Source organism: Choristoneura fumiferana, chromosome 25, assembly GCF_025370935.1.
Source record: "Choristoneura fumiferana chromosome 25, NRCan_CFum_1, whole genome shotgun sequence".
Lineage (NCBI taxonomy): Eukaryota > Metazoa > Arthropoda > Insecta > Lepidoptera > Tortricidae > Choristoneura > Choristoneura fumiferana.
This window is the reverse complement of record NC_133496.1, coordinates 4,493,682-4,509,757: the sequence shown is the minus strand read 5'-3', so window position 1 is coordinate 4,509,757 and position 16,076 is coordinate 4,493,682. Positions and strand designations below refer to the sequence as shown.

General features: G+C 39.0%; 3 protein-coding genes across 5 annotated transcripts; 1 reads left to right on the top strand and 2 right to left on the bottom strand.

Annotated features, from left to right (window-relative positions):
- Positions 1 to 546: 546 nt before the first annotated feature.
- LOC141442079 (histone-lysine N-methyltransferase eggless-like) lies at positions 547 to 15,086 on the top strand. The gene is made up of 2 exons (XM_074106989.1): positions 547 to 628; positions 12,294 to 15,086. The coding sequence occupies exons 1-2, from the start codon at positions 587 to 589 to the stop codon at positions 12,498 to 12,500; spliced, it is 249 nt and encodes an 82-aa protein (XP_073963090.1). The 5' UTR covers positions 547 to 586; the 3' UTR covers positions 12,501 to 15,086.
- LOC141442382 (uncharacterized) lies at positions 3,130 to 4,133 on the bottom strand. The gene is made up of 2 exons (XM_074107349.1): positions 3,506 to 4,133; positions 3,130 to 3,409 (listed from the first exon to the last, which is right to left on the bottom strand). Exon 1 carries the CDS (start codon positions 3,987 to 3,989, stop codon positions 3,561 to 3,563), a length of 429 nt encoding a protein of 142 aa, XP_073963450.1. The 5' UTR covers positions 3,990 to 4,133; the 3' UTR covers positions 3,130 to 3,409; positions 3,506 to 3,560.
- On the bottom strand, positions 4,226 to 10,934 carry LOC141442308 (uncharacterized). 3 transcript variants are annotated; one of them, XM_074107265.1, is made up of 2 exons: positions 9,418 to 10,934; positions 4,226 to 9,005 (listed from the first exon to the last, which is right to left on the bottom strand). In XM_074107265.1, exon 2 carries the CDS (start codon positions 8,975 to 8,977, stop codon positions 4,544 to 4,546), a length of 4,434 nt encoding a protein of 1,477 aa, XP_073963366.1. In that variant the 5' UTR covers positions 8,978 to 9,005; positions 9,418 to 10,934; the 3' UTR covers positions 4,226 to 4,543. The 3 variants fall into 3 exon arrangements, with proteins under 3 accessions (XP_073963366.1, XP_073963367.1, XP_073963365.1); XM_074107266.1 differs by having other exon boundaries at positions 4,226 to 9,542; positions 9,704 to 10,934; XM_074107264.1 differs by having other exon boundaries at positions 9,704 to 10,934.
- Positions 15,087 to 16,076: the final 990 nt, after the last annotated feature.

Genomic DNA, 16,076 nt, shown 5'->3' with positions numbered 1-16,076 from the left:
TAAAACGATTTTCTATTCAGTGATTTGTTTGCGAAATATTCAACTTTAAAGTGGCAAATTTTATTTAAAATCGAGCGTCCCTCCCCCCTCTCTAAAAATCTTAAAACCCGGTGGCTGGAAAAATTTTGAGAATATTCAGGATGGAAGTAAGTATATCAAACTTTCAAGGAAAATTATAACGGTTAAGTTTGCTTGAGAATTATTAGTAGTTTAAGGGGCTGCTTCACCATTCCATTGAAGTGTTAACTGGCGGTTAGGTGTGATGCCGTCTCTATTTGTTTTGTTCGATAGACGGAGGCGGCATGACATTTAACCGTCGGTTAACGCTAATCAATGGATGGTGAAACAGCCCCTAAAAGTAAATAGCAGCCTAAGGTATAAAATATACCTAAACTATGGAAGATTCCGTATGAAATACGAAGTCCTTAGAAAAATATGACTTAATTTTTTCGTAAATGTCTACGGAACCCTATTCGGGCGTGTCCGATATGCTCTTGGCCGTTTTTTTTTACAAAACTTTATTATATATTTTTACTTTGGCAGGTCGGTCCGGGCTCATTTCGGTAAAGACGAAGCGTGCTATATCATGGACGCTAAGGTTCAAGGCAACATTGGCCGATATCTCAACGTAAGTTACCACAGTAAATTAGGATCGGAGGCCATATTGGCTAACACCAGAGCACTCGCGATTGTATTCAGGGCCAATCAACTATTTTACCGACACTTTGGGCGTCTCCTGCGTTACCAAAACTGTCTCTGGCGTTACCAAAAATCGTACTTCCAACAAAGATATTCACGGTTTAAAAAGGTGAGCTTTTACGTAGATGATGGCATGGATTCATGTCCACCTATCTAATTACAAGAAAAAACATGTTTATTTCAAAAATCTGCAATTGTTTGAAAAATGACGCGGATAGATAGTGTCGTAAAAAAGTTGATTGGCCCTTCACCATCCCTTTCTACACTCGTACTATAGCGTGTGATAGAAAGAAGTGGTGAAAACGATTGTCATTCTGAGTGCGTTAGACAATAAGGCGTCGGATTTGCTTGACAACAATGATATTTCATAGTATAGATATGTGCGTTCCTAGTAAACTGTGTTTGCAAAACGTTCCCGCTGCATACAGATAGCTATAAAACTACATTATGGTCTCGTGATTCACTAATGAATGACGAACAAAGATACGGTGAGCGCGACGGTAAAGAGATAGCTATCTTTAAGCCATTGCGCTTCGAGTGAGATGACACTGACAGGGACATAGATTAAGAATTGTAACCGAAATCAGACAGAACGGATATTGGAAAGGAGGTAGAAAACTGACAGAAATAAAATAGATTGTATTTGTGTTAAAACTAAACAATGTTTTAGTTTTGTATATACATTTTTTACATACATTATGTTTTACACAAGTCACAATTTCGAGCAGAAATGTATTTGTTAATTTTTTCACAATAGTTATTTATGATACAAGTGCGGAAAGTAGGCAATTCCCAACGAGTGGCGGAGAACTTGAAACACGACGAATCGAGTTTTTGAGCCGGCACGAGTGCGAATTTCCCGCTTGGAACGTTATCATGCAGTTTCAATTGCATTAAAAAAGGAAAAAAATCGAGGCAGTGACTACATCATTTCTTTGCCATACTCATTTTGTACGTTGCAGGCAATAGTATACATAAGAAAGCACGCCAAACCAAACCGTTACGTATACACTTTAATTTCCAACTTTCATAACAATCATTAATCGAAGTTAAACAGCTACTGCTACTAAGACGGTAAAGGAGTCTTTTTTAGTTCGTTTTTTTATGATTAAGTATTAGCCCTTTTTGCTTGACATTTTCCACACTAATTGGCACCCTTATCTCCCTACGTTCCTATAACCTAAATATCAGTTTAACCCGTGAATAAATCCGTGTAATACTTAATTGATTACAAGTATATGTATTATGTAAGAAATCACCAGCTGTTAACAAAAGTTAAGTAAATCTGAGATTTTTTTACTTTGGAACTGTAAATTAATCAAAATTGTTCACTAATTCTAATGTAAAAGCAAATGAATAAGAATAAACATACCGGTAGATGTTATAATCCATATGTGTAGAAGTAGATTATTGCTATCAATTTAACGATGTTTATTAACTTAGTTTGTATATTATATTCCGTATTTGTTCAACATTGATGTTTGTCACTACTTATGTGCTTCTAAAACACTAACGGCAAAGTAGATATAAATTGATCATTTAAACTTTCATTTTAATTTACTATAAAAATTAATTACCGGACTGAACTTTGGACATTACTTTAACTTTTTATGAATCGCGAACACTAACCATCATTGGTCACTAGTTTATTTTAAACTGAACCCAAAATTTGAGTCGCGCCTTACACCCAGTGATGACTGAAAAGATTTATCCTTTTTTTTCATAACTTTAGACGGAATTAAAAATACGATTTACATGAAAAAAAAATTAACGTTCTCTTTTCTGTCGCGATTAATCTGTATTATCTTATCAGTAAATTCACATGTTGCATCAAACGAGCTTAGTTTGTGCAAAGCCTACTAATAACGACTCTTAGACTTATTTTTTTAACGATGTTTGGACATAATTTGGCAATTTAAAAAGTTATTTACCGCACAAGTGCGGTAAGAAAATCCAATAAACTTTTGACAAGTTGTCAATGGGACTGTCGCCCCCTCTATGCTTCCATAAATGTCATACATATATACCTGGGGTGCTAATGGTACACAGCAATAATAAGGCGACAAATATAGCTGAAGTGTGTAAGGACGAGTTCTTATTTGGCTTCACAAGATATGTGATAACAGTGATTCCCAACGCGGTGTGGCTGTGCCACATTCTTATCACAAGCTAGGCCTAAGGTAGCATGCTTAGCTTACGGTCGATTTACTCCGGTCTAGGCACAGCGCTATGCCCGGGTGCCTCAATGCTTAGGCAGAGAGATCCTGGGCCTACCAGTGATCTTCTGCCCTATCCCGACCGATCAAGAGGCTCCTGGCCGGTTCAGTTTGCCTGTGATCTGGCCTGGCACCCGCCGGACGTGGGGGCTTTGCCCCCACGAGGACCTCCACCATCCCCATAGTCCTGACCTCGGTTGATTACGACCGTTAATGCTGGGCAAAAGATACTTGCTCCATGTCTAGTTTATGCGCTTCGCTGTCTATGACATTACCAAGTGTACAATGTACTCTAGCGCTTACTGGACCCATGTACGGAATCTACCCTGTATTAAATTGCGGACATCCTTACACACTCCATAATCATGGCAATTAATATTACATAGCAAAACACTCACCTGAGGTTACAGCCGAGTTTCAGGAAGGAACTGACCTCTATACTAGGGCACCAGCTTAGTTCTTTTCCCTCGTTCGTTCATTGTATCGCCATTACACTATACGGTAGTGCCAACACACAAAATTAGACCAATAAGGAAAAGCAATGTGACCACATTAAAATGTATTACACATACTAGGGCTGTGACACTTACCGAGTTTTATATGGCAAATCGCGCTGTGCGCGACACTCCCAAGGGCAAAGGACTTTCACTCTAGTATGGTTAGCAGGTGCCGTGTCCACTCCAGAATTTTCTCTCTGGCTCTTACAGCCGCGGCACGTCTTTCTTTGCCTGCAACAAGGTCTTGTCCATGGATATCCAAAGAACCCGCCATTTCCATGGGGGTTCCGTCATCCATCGCCGATGCACTTTCTTCAACCTCTGGTTCTGCTAGTTCCACAGGGTCCACAGTTTCTGATTCTTGAGGCGTTGGTCGTGATGATGTCACCGAATCATGTGCTGACTCGTTGAAGGCTGTTTCCTGGTCCTTATTCCTTACCCTTTCTGAAGTATCATCATCAGGTATGGGATCGCTTTCGACCTCTAGCGGATACAGATGTCCTATGGAACGTGTCAAAATGGAGCCGTCCACTTTGACCTCCGCTACTCTGCATTTGCCGTCAGTACTTTCCCTCATATCCACAATTTTGCCAACTTTCCAGTTAATTCTGTTTTTACTTTCGGCTTTGATTTGTACTAGATCCCCGATTTCTGGTGCTTTGTGTGATATTACTCTGGGTTGCTTGGGCTCAGACCGGAATCTCTCTCTTAGACTTACAAGATATTGTCCTATGAATATGTGTTTTATTTCTTCCAGGATCTTGAGTCCTCTTTTCCAACTAGTGATCAGGTCTGTTTTTTCCTTTGTGCCTACTGATGGCAGTTCTGCATGTGACGTTTCAGTTGTAAGGCAAGTACCTAGACTTAAAAAATCAGCTGGTCGTAATATGTGTTCCACGTCAGGTCCTATTTTCGTAAGTGGTCTCGAGTTCACCACGGCTTCTACTTCCTTCATTATTGTATGGAGTTGGCTGTCATTAATCAAGTGTTTGTCGAGCGTCCGCTTAAGGCAGTGCTTTACTAAAGCCACAAGACGTTCATAAAAACCGCCATGCCATGGAGCTAATTGTGGTATGAATTTCCATGAAATTTTGTTCTTGACACAATATGGCTTCTCTATTATTTCACTTGTTAATTTGAAGTAGGTAGCATTATCCGAGTATATCTTCTTGGAGTATTTCTACTTGCTGAAAACCGTCTAATTGCCAGAAGACATTCTTCTGCGGTTAGGTCGTTGACGACTTCTAAATGAATTGCTCTTACTGTCAGGCATGTGAATAACGCAATCCACCTTTTGGCCTTTCCGTTTGGGGAACTGACAAACAGTGGACCAAAGTAATCAACCCCAGTATAAGAAAATGGAGTTGTATACGTCACTCTTTCCGCTGGTAGAGCCGGTGTTGGTGGTAATTTGTAAGGCCCACCTCCATGTTTGATACACACTGAACATCTTCGAATAACTTTCTGTACTTGAGCCTTGCCTTGCGGTATCCAGTATTTCTTTCTTATTATGCTGAGTGTATGGGGAGCTCCAACGTGATAATTACTTTCATGGGTTTCTTTAATTACATTGTTTGTAAATTCTGATTCTTTGGGTAGGAGGATTGGGTACTTCATTTCATAACTCCATGATGTGTTTGCCATTCGTCCTCGTGATCTCAACAGACCATTCTCATCCATAAATAGATCTAAGTTCCTTGTCAGGTGTGTTTTCTTTCCTGATAATTCCTCGGGAAAGTGTTCTCTTTGAATCCTTTTTATCTCATCCATGGTTTCATCCATTGAAGCCATGTCTATATCTTGAGATGTTGACTCTAGTTCGTCAAGCTCCATTATTTGATCTGAGAATTGGGCCGTGTCAGATATCTCTTTCATGCCCAATGGATCTTCACCTGGATTCTGATCCGGGTCCTCCCCAACTGAGAGAACAGTGTTATGATGGTTCTCGTAATATCGAGATTCAGGCCACTTTGTTTCATCATATTGAAGAAATTCGGGTCCGTTGAACCACAGCTCCCTTTTTTCTTGCCAAGTTTCGGGTCTAGTTGCTACGTCGGCTGGGTTGACCTTCGTGTGAATATAATACATTTTCGCTTCTGGTACATTTCCTTTAATTTCTTTGACTCTGTTGGTCACAAATGGAGGCAGAAGTTTATTAGACCGCATCCATCCGAGAATGACTAGACTATCTGTCCACAGGTACTCTCTTCTGATTGGTAAGTCTATGTTTGTTCTTATATATTTAACTAACCTGCTTGTGATTAGAAACCCAAGTAATTCCTGCCTCGGGATATTAATATTTTCTTTGTCTTTGTTCTGTGTAACATGAGACTTTCCCATTACAAATGATATGGATGTTCCCTGTGGACCTGACATTCTGATGAATACTACTGAAGCAAAGGCAGATTTTGATGCGTCAGCAAATCCGTGAAGCTCATACTCAGTGTCAGAATCGGATGTTAATTTTCCAAGTTGTCTTGGGACTTCCACTTTAATAGAAGCTTTCCAGTTCTCAAGAATACCTTTCAGGGTTTGTAGAACTTCAGCAGGTAACACGGTATCCCATTTAAATTTTTGATTGCATATGTCTTGAAATAAAAGTTTCATGGGTAAGATCAGTGGACATACAAACCCACAAGGGTCATATATCCTTGCCAGTGTTCGAAGAAGTTTTCGTTTCGTATCAACTGGAGAAACTGGATTCAAATGATCCTCTGTTATATTTAGGGTTAATGTATCTCTGTTTACATTCCACAACAACCCAAGAACTTTAACTTCATTGGTTTGATTTGCTTGAAGTTGCTTCGGGATGGAGTCCATGAATTCTTGATTATTTGAGACCCAGTCTCTAATGTTCATTGACATCTGTTGAAAGGCCATTCTAGTTTTATTGTAGATGTCTTGTGCTTCTTGTATTGAATCAGCTCCAATAACTAAATTATCAACATAGCACTTCTCGGCTATTGATTTTATTTGCTCATCTTTAGATTGGTTCATATGGTGTTTAATGGTAGCTGTAAGAAGGAAAGGACTTGCTATTACCCCAAAGGGAACTCTGCAGAATCGAAGACATATTAAATTATCATCTCTAAGTTCTTGATTAATATCCTTTAACCATAGGAAGCGTGTGACGTCTCGGTCTTCTTCTTGCAACCCCACTTGCAGGAAGGCCTTTTCCACATCTGCTGTCATGGCTATACTCTTAGTCCTGAATTTAATCAAAAGAGAAGTCAGGCTCTCTAGCATGTATGGTCCACTGTAGAGACATTCGTTCAGACTCCTGTTTCCTGATGTCTTGGCTGAAGCGTCGTACACAATTCTGCCCTTCTTTCCTACTTGTTTAACCATATGGTGTGGGAGGTAGTGAATTGGATGATCAGGTTCAGTGTCGGCTTGTGACTCTACTACTTCTATGATACCCAACTTTAGTTGTTCCTTCAGAATTTCGTTGTACTCATTTAGTGACTCTTTATCTAATCTCCTCATAAGTGATTTTAATCTTCCCATAGCCAATCCAAAGTTAGATACTAACTCTGGTGGGTGTTGAATCCATGGCCACTTTACCTCATATCTATCCTGTTCATATTGTACAGAGGCGTTGAACTGGTGTACTGCTTCCTCCTGCCGAGTGGTCTTTGGAGAGTCTGTTATACCCAAGTTTTCTAATGACCATAAAAATTTAATATCCACATATCTTAATGGCAAATCTGGCTCGGAAAAGTATGGACAGCCTTGCGTATGACACTGGCAATATGTAGTTACAGACAGTACCTCATCATTGTCTTCAATGTAAACATTACCAGAAAGAATGTATCCAAAATCTGTATCGATTAGGTACAAATTATTAGAGATCTCAATTTTATCATTACGCATGAATGAACAGTAGAAATCATTTCCGATGAGCAAATCAATCTTTTCACCAACTGAGTCATCATCTGCATGTAAATCAACTTGGGAATAATCAAGTTTTGCTATTGGTACTCTATCTGTGATATGTGGTACAATGTTTACTTGTATAGTGCTTCTAATGCCACGTTTGGTAAGTATTGTCACTGTAGTGCAAGGACTAGTTGTTTCTTGAGGAGACGGGGATCCGAAAGTGTAAATGACTAGCTGATCCATAGATATTATTGGTAAGCTAAGAGCATCAGCCAGTTCTTTTGTTATATAGCTTCGTTGACTGCCGCTATCCAAAAGAATTCTACCATCCGTGAGTTTATTATCGACTTGAGGATTTTGTAACTGCACCACCGCCGTCTGTAAAAAGGTAAGTCCGTGAGTCATATTACATATCATTTCTGGAATTTTCATCTTTCTCTCATCTTCCTCACCTTTCACCTTAAGGCAGAGCCACTGGACATGCCCCTTCTCTCCGCAGCGGAAGCAAGTTACATTTTTTCGGCATTCCTCCGTTTTGTGGTTTTTTCCTAGACAATTGAGACAGCGCCCATTAAGTTGAGTCTTGCGTGCTTCCACTGTACTGAACTTTCTGCAATCTTTGCTTGCATGGTTACTCAATCCACAAAAAATGCACGAGCGTCTGGATTTTTTAGCTGCTGGGGCAGGTGATACAGGTTCTAGTTTTCGCTTTCGATCAGGTCTCCGTTGAGTGTGCTGGAACCGTTTAAAATTTCCCTTTTGGGTCCTGATGTGAAGTGCTTCTGCTGTGGCCACAACAGGTCCAGCCTTCAACAATGATGCATCCGTGTCGGTAATCATGGAAGATGACTTTTCCATCGCTGTTATTATCTTGTTAAGGTTCTTCCTTATTGCTGTCAGTGTAGTACCCTCGGTGGCCTCGGATAGGTGGTGTTCATGCACCACTTTGTCGGGAAATTTTCTTAAAATCATAGCACGGAAGTAGTTTCCATTCACTGGCTCTCCTAAATTTTCCAGGATTCTTAAATGCCTCTCAATTTCATTTAGTGTGCTCCTACAACTTGTACTGTTGTACTCGGCTCGTTGTAGATTATTCAATTGTGTGTAGTGTGCATCTATCAGCGCATCCTTCGATCCGAAACGATTTTTAAGTGTATCAATTGCAATTATATAGTTGTTGTCGGTCACACCTAAACCTGATACAGACTCCTTAGCTAGCCCGCTGAGACTCCCCAGTAAATATGCCATTTTTTCTGAGTCTGCAATGTTTCTTTCATGGATGCTAGCTCTGAATCTGTCCCAGAACTCAGTCCACTTTAAACAGTCTCCACTGTAGGATGGTAGTTCAAGCTTTGGCAGTCTTGTTGTAGCAGAGGCACCTCCTTTCTCTTCTATGGCATGTTGTACGGAGCTCAGTGAATCTTCAATCTCAGAACATAAGCTTTCTGCCTGTAACTGGATCGCCAGAGCTGGACTTACTATATCCAGTTTTGGAGTTGGTAGCTTCATAGTATATTCTTTTATTTCTACATCCAACTTATTTACCAAATCCAATAATTGTTTCACTAATCTTTTAGCCCTATCATATTCCATCTGGTTGCTTTCATATTCATGTTTTGCTGAAGCTATGAGTGTCTCTAGGCTAAGTTTTCTCAACTCTACCCGTTTTTCCAGAATTTCTTCCATTTTGTTGTGCTTGATCTTCTTTTGGGTGCTGTAAATGCGTAATTGTCATCACTTAATAGATATATTTAAACATGGGCAGACACAGATGTCTGTTACAAAGGCTTATTTTGTTTCAGCATAATTGATTCTTATTAGATTGCTTTATTATTACATATTTACTAATGCATTTGACATAATGTAACTAAGAGATTGTCCACACTAACCTGTGGCACCCATGTAAAAATGACATTCATTTTCTCATCTTATTATTCATTTACTTAATTACGAGTATTCACACCCATTTTTAATTTAAATATTTTACAGACGTGGGACAAGTTAGTAAGGACTATCTTTACTTTATTTACATAATACATCGAGTAACGAGTTGCTTTAAGATTACGCGGTATTGATGGATTAAGTTAGATAGCAACGTTCGGTTTACAAATTATAATTTTACTTACTTGTATTGGTTTTCTTTGAAAATTACCAAAGTAAAGTAATACGGGAGTAATGGCGGCTACCATAAAGGCGCCAAGTTATTATAACTACTTGTCTTGTTTTAGTACAATTTCTTGCGCTTCTTCGACTAGAACAATACAAATAACGATGCATCAACAATATAATAAGTCGAACGACAACCAAATAAGTCTCAACAAAGCTTTCTTTTGAATTAAGTATGTTTTGTTTGCTACTATAAGGTAGGTACTTTTCTCAACTTATCGAAATACCAAGACATGCCTCACTTACCATTGGATTTCCATGTAAGAATTACCGGAAAACACTTAACTATCACTGTTCTTAGCAAATTTCGTGCTCACTCACAATACACAAGCCTGAAACGCAGTTTTCTTACGATATTTTCACACAAACTTTAAACTACTCGCCATCGAATTCGATATCAATACAGATAAAAGATAACATCGTCGTTCGTTGCCATTGCCATGCCACAGAGCAAGGAATTATTGTTCAGTACGGTCTGGTACAATATACCAACATAACAACCATGCCGAGAGATCATATTTATTTGTTAGTTTTAATTCTTAAATTATATTGATATTATAATTTCGCTTAATATTAAGTAAATATCTGACATACAAATTCTTCATTTTATAATTTACCAATAACTTATTACTAAAAAGGTAAAATAAAACGATAACGGATGTTGACACCTCTCCTCTCAAAGGTACAACACTAAAACCATAGACAACGATATTATTCTTTTTAATAGGACATAAGGCAAAGGAACCTGACCCACACAGCCCTTTTGGATACGAAAGTACCTTTCGATGGACACGAAAGAAAGGAAAATAATAACAATAACTGATAAGGACCTTCATACAATGTTAATAAGAAAAAATTACCTTCAATGTTATCATTAGTCATATATAATAGCAATTTGCTGTCAACGTATAGGATACGGATATTAGCGATGTTGCCAACATTCTTTGCTTCGCATAAGAGAATAAAAGAGGGTTGACAAAGAAATAACCAGAACTAATCCGGCTTTTCTCTATCAAAGATCCCAGCATTCTCCACCATTTTGTCGCCCCTTCTATGCTTCCATAAATGTCATACATATATACCTGGGGTGCTAATGGTACACAGCAATAATAAGGCGACAAATATAGCTGAAGTGTGTAAGGACGAGTTCTTATTTGGCTTCACAAGATATGTGATAACAGTGATTCCCAACGCGGTGTGGCTGTGCCACATTCTTATCACAAGCTAGGCCTAAGGTAGCATGCTTAGCTTACGGTCGATTTACTCCGGTCTAGGCACAGCGCTATGCCCGGGTGCCTCAATGCTTAGGCAGAGAGATCCTGGGCCTACCAGTGATCTTCTGACCTATCCCGACCGATCAATAGGCTCCTGGCCGGTTCAGTTTGCCTGTGATCTGGCCTGGCACCCGCCGGACGTGGGGGCTTTGCCCCCACGAGGACCTCCACCATCCCCATAGTCCTGACCTCGGTTGCTCCATCATCTTACGACCGTCAATGCTGGGCAAAAGATACTTGCTCCATGTCTAGTTTATGCGCTCCGCTGTCTATGACATTACCAAGTGTACATTGTACTCTAGCGCTTACTGGACCCATGTACGGAATCTACCCTGTATTAAATTGCGGACATCCTTACACACTCCATAATCATGGCAATTAATATTACATAGCAAAACACTCACCTGAGGTTACAGCCGAGTTTCAGGAAGGAACTGACCTCTATACTGGGGCACCAGCTTAGTTCTTTTCCCTCGTTTGTTCATTGTATCGCCATTACACTATACGGTAGTGCCAACACACAAAATTAGACCAATAAGGAAAAGCAATGTGACCACATTATAAATGTATTACACATACTAGGGCTGTGACACTTACCGAGTTTTATATGGCAAATCGCGCTGTGCGCGACATGCAGGAATCACTAATTTTCTATGGATATGTTGACCACGTCAAGAGGCACTTTCCGAGTACGTGCATTGTAAAAGTATATTAAACAACTTTGGAAGTTACCTAATACTATCTTCTCGTATAGCTTCCGAATTTATTTCGACTTAATAAAATAGCTGCTTAAAATAATAAACACGGGGTAGGCACCGCACTAGAAGGACCTGACCTCATTAGAAGGAAATCTATAAAAAAGTTGTGAATAGTTGATTTTAACACTGACGGGGTACTAACATTCCACATTAGCTACTCCAGACCTTCAACATCACGGTTCAAACCATCTCTGTATCAAAGGAGAATGCTCAAAGTTAGGCCCGCACTTTGTGTCAATAGTAATAATGTTATTATTCAAATTAATACCACTATCTGTACCATAGCACAATATCTGTATCATATCATAATATGATTCACGCGGCCATGTTGATACCTACGTTGTCGCCTCTGATTTTTTAATCTATGTTGCCGTCTTAGCATTTGATTTTTTTACGAAAAACTTATAAATAAACTAAAATACGTAGTAAAAACAAATTACATATGACATTGAGCCCTTGAGCTTTAGCACCATAATTTGTGCACTTTCTAAATACACACGACGGCATTTTACATAGATTTGTTCACCTGTCATGTTTGAGGTAAACTGATTGCGACACAAGACAATTAGCTTGTTTATGGATCTACAACTCGGGTGCGGTAGTAACATATCTACTTGCTTTGAATAGATTGTATCAGTATGTGAACACTATTAATTTCGAGTCTTATAGATTACGACCATTATTATTCATTGTGGACAAGGTCTTATGGTCGCAAGAGCGACCGTTGCCCTATAAAGGGTTAACAGATAAGTGAAGTTAGTTCTTAAACGTATCCTCTACTAACTTCGCGTATTCAATTTTCAGCACTCCTGTACCCCAAACGTGTTCGTCCAGAACGTTTTCGTGGACACTCACGACCCCCGCTTCCCGTGGGTAGCTTTCTTCGCTCTATCCCACATCCGGGCCGGCACGGAGCTGACCTGGAACTACAATTACGACGTCGGTTCTGTGCCAGGGAAGGTGCTGTATTGCCACTGCTCCGCGCCCAACTGTAGGGGTAGACTGTTGTAAGGGAAACGTTTCGAAGTCTTCGCTCGAAAGGTGCGTCGCATATTTAGGAAGGAGGCTTGGTGATTTCTTACACACGACATGAACAAGTACAGATGTAGTGCATAAAGGTCTCTACCCACTACACCGTATCCTGCCACGACCGTAATAGGTGTCAGGAACGGAATGTCAAGCGCATATATGACACACGACGGTATCATAGTCTCATACTATTCGATACAAAGAATATATTTTTGACTGACACGTTGCGATTACGGTCATGGTAGGATACGGTGTAATAGGTAGAGACCTTTATGAAACACGAATAAAGTAATTGCGTATTTTATAATAAGCATGTTGGGCGAGTCTAAAAATATGCAGATCCGAATCCGTTCTCGACTCCTTTCAAATCTTACCGACTCAAAGCAGTTACAAGTACAATCCCACCAATCTATTGAATTCAGCGGCCCGCAATCGGCGAATCTGCACTCAACTCGTTTTCGTTCAATCATATTCGATTGAATCGGATATGTTCGGTCGAGTTCGGTCGGGCGTTGAGCCGGTATGCCAGTAGTAAATCCGAAGTGACTCACTGATTCAAGTCATTATAATAAATCGGTACCGAATGCCAAGGCCATAAACAAATTAATAATCACTCTAAATAACCGGATTCAATAGAGTCAGAGTCGATGAGCGGAATCGGTTCCGATATCGGAGCTGGATTTAATGAATCGGATCAACTTTCGAAGTCAAGATTACCCATGTCTTTTGCTAACCTGAATCAACCGGTTAAAGACTTTTGAGTACCGTTCCAATCTTTGCTATTATGGATCCAAGTCTGACCTGCTGTTACATTTGTGATGTCAAAATCACCAATCTCAACCCTTCTTCCTAATAATGGACGCTTGGGATTACTCTCTGTAGTTCCTTCAACAGGACTATTGCTATCTTTGTTGCTTTCTTTCTCATTTGTAACAGAACTAGTTGGTATAATCCGATGTTTGTGTGTTTGTTTAGTCATGCATGTCTGTCTTTGAAATGCAATTAATCTCAAGTACATCTTTAGCTGGTAACAAAATACAATAATATTAATGGTTCAACTATTACAAATAAAAAGGCTCATTTTCATTGGTCGTTAAGAGTTTGTTTACGCATGCTGTCGCAGGCAATCGATGAGTTTCATTGGTCGACAGGCAACTTGCGTTGAATAATAATAGATACTGTATATCGACTGAGTAATCCCTCAATGATTTTCAACCCCATTAGCAAACAAGCAAAAACGGGGAGTTATAAGTTTAACGTCAACGTCTTTCTATCTGTCTGAGGCATCATAGCTCTGAAACGGATGGGCAGATTTCGATGCAATTTTTTTAACGAGAAAGCGAGTTTAATTGCAGTGGTTCTTAGCTTATTTTACATTAAAATCGGTTCGCTATTTTTGAGATATTAAACTTTTAAATGGCAATGTCAGGGGTTTTTCAACTTTTCTAAGTTGGTTAGGTTATCATTGTTATCATTGGTCATCACGCCCAATGCTACATTGCGACCGGCTTATCAACCAATGAAAATGTGCATTCATTCTGAATAACCTTCTTTGTTAATTACGTGCCGGGGTGGAACCTTTTCACAATCAATTTCACAGCGATTTCTTTGGCAGACGTATATATATATTCTGGTACGCGTTTCAGTTCCTTCGAGTTTACCTGGTCATTTAAGTAAATATGAATGTACACGTTTCTTATGTATTTGATGATACATGTCTTTAATTAGTAATACCACGGAATAGAAGGAGGTTGGAAGGACCAAAAGCTGTAAGCTGCTGTCTCTTTTTGATACTGCATTTACATGCAATAAGCTTGTATTAAACACGCACAGGTGGATTTAAAATAAAGTGCAGATTGGTTCTCAAGCTAGTCAAGCTAACGCAAGGCATTTGAAAGTATAAATAAGCATTCACTAGACCATTCCTTCTTCTATTCTGTGAGTTTAAATTAATAGTACTATTATTTTCTTCTTCTGTTAGCTTATAGTTCTGAACGTACACGTGTGCGGTTCGAAGTGGAAAATGGAAAAATTACAACACCTATTGAGATGTATGTTGCATTGATGTTTTTCATCTACGAATAGCCGAATCGTCTTTATCGAAATATAATTGTGAAGTTTATACAATGGTTTGTATATTTAAACTTGTGTAAGAGTTTATATGCTAAGTTCTTTACTCATAATGATTTTTAGATCTCTTAGTTCGTGGACATTTAATTTTTTGTTTGTTAATTTCTTGCAAGAAATATATGTGTATATGTATTGGGCATTGTATCTCCATCATTGGTGTAAAGAAAGATATACATTATGATTCTGTACACGTGAAAGATGAAAACTATTTGCATAAAGTGGTTGTTCCTGTCACGAAATCTCTTCTTAAATAATGAGGTAGCTGTCTAAAAACATTAAACTTGCATTATCTCGAAGTAAATAAAGATGTTTTAGAAAATACGAAAACTTTACTCGTAACTAAAGTTATTTTGTAATTTTAATAATTAATGACTGTTTTGTAATTAATTCTGTATTAAGTATAAGGCTATAAAGAATTTAGTAAAGCGACCAAATAATTTATTTGTTTTATTTCAAACGGAACTAACTTAGTTTCAAGTGAAAAATTAAGTTTCTTTGTCATGCAGGGTCTACAACGCACAATTTGACAGTCACCTCAACATATTTGTTTACTATTAGAAAATACCATACTTTTCAACAAAAACAATACACTGGATTTAATACAAGTTTTTATTCCAGTCAATTTCAGTGGTCGTATTGATTTACTTGAAGTTTGAATTACAGAACAAGCTGCCATAAAGACGGTACTTTTTTAATTCATTTTATGTGTAATTTGTAATGTCCTACGATCTACGTATGGACTGATTTGTAGTAGCTCCTCCGCCAGTACTTTTAAAGGAACTATCGCGATTTTTTTCTCAACACGGAACTAGCGCAAGAAAAGTTCTACCGAAATACACTCCCGCAAGCAAACCACACCGAGCGGTAAAGAAAACACTTGATAATTCACAGCAGTGTCCAGCAGCCAGCCTCCAGCGGTAGCACCGACACACCGATCCCGATACAGGTACGCAGGTGGTAGGACCTTGTGCAAGGTCCGCCCGGATTGCTACCACCGTCTTGCTCGCTAATACTGCCGTGAAGCAGCAGTGCTTACACTCGGCGTGGAGAGTAAGACAGCCCGTGAACTTAATGGCGTTTGAGGTATCCCATCTTAGGCCTCTAGGTTGGCAACGCATCTGCAATACCCCTGGTGTTGCAGATGTTTATAGGCGGTGGTGATCTCTTACCATCAGGAGACCCACTTGCTCGTTATCCAGTCGAATAAAAAAAAGGAAGATTTTTGAGCTGGTAACGATTTGAATGGGTCCCGACAGTTGAACCTAAAATGAGCTTCTTGACAGAGTTCTAGACCACTAGACTTATTTTGTTCCTTTTATTTTTTAAGGCAGTCGGGTTGTTTGATTTTTTAAATGTGTTTTTTTTATACTTTTTTGATATTTCTGTGAAAATAGTAGATTAAAAGTATTATAACCGTCATATTTTAAA

What these genes read in the sequence shown, in the direction of transcription:
- LOC141442079 (XM_074106989.1), top strand. Translation starts at nt 587, where the DNA reads ATGGACGCTAAGGTTCAAGGCAACATTGGCCGATATCTCAAC. An exon ending in ACATTGGCCGATATCTCAAC is followed by an intron (nt 629 to 12,293) that starts GTAAGTTACCAC and finishes TTCAATTTTCAG; the next exon opens with CACTCCTGTACCCCAAACGT.
- LOC141442382 (XM_074107349.1), bottom strand. Translation starts at nt 3,989, where the DNA reads ATGAGGGAAAGTACTGACGGCAAATGCAGAGTAGCGGAGGTCAAAGTG.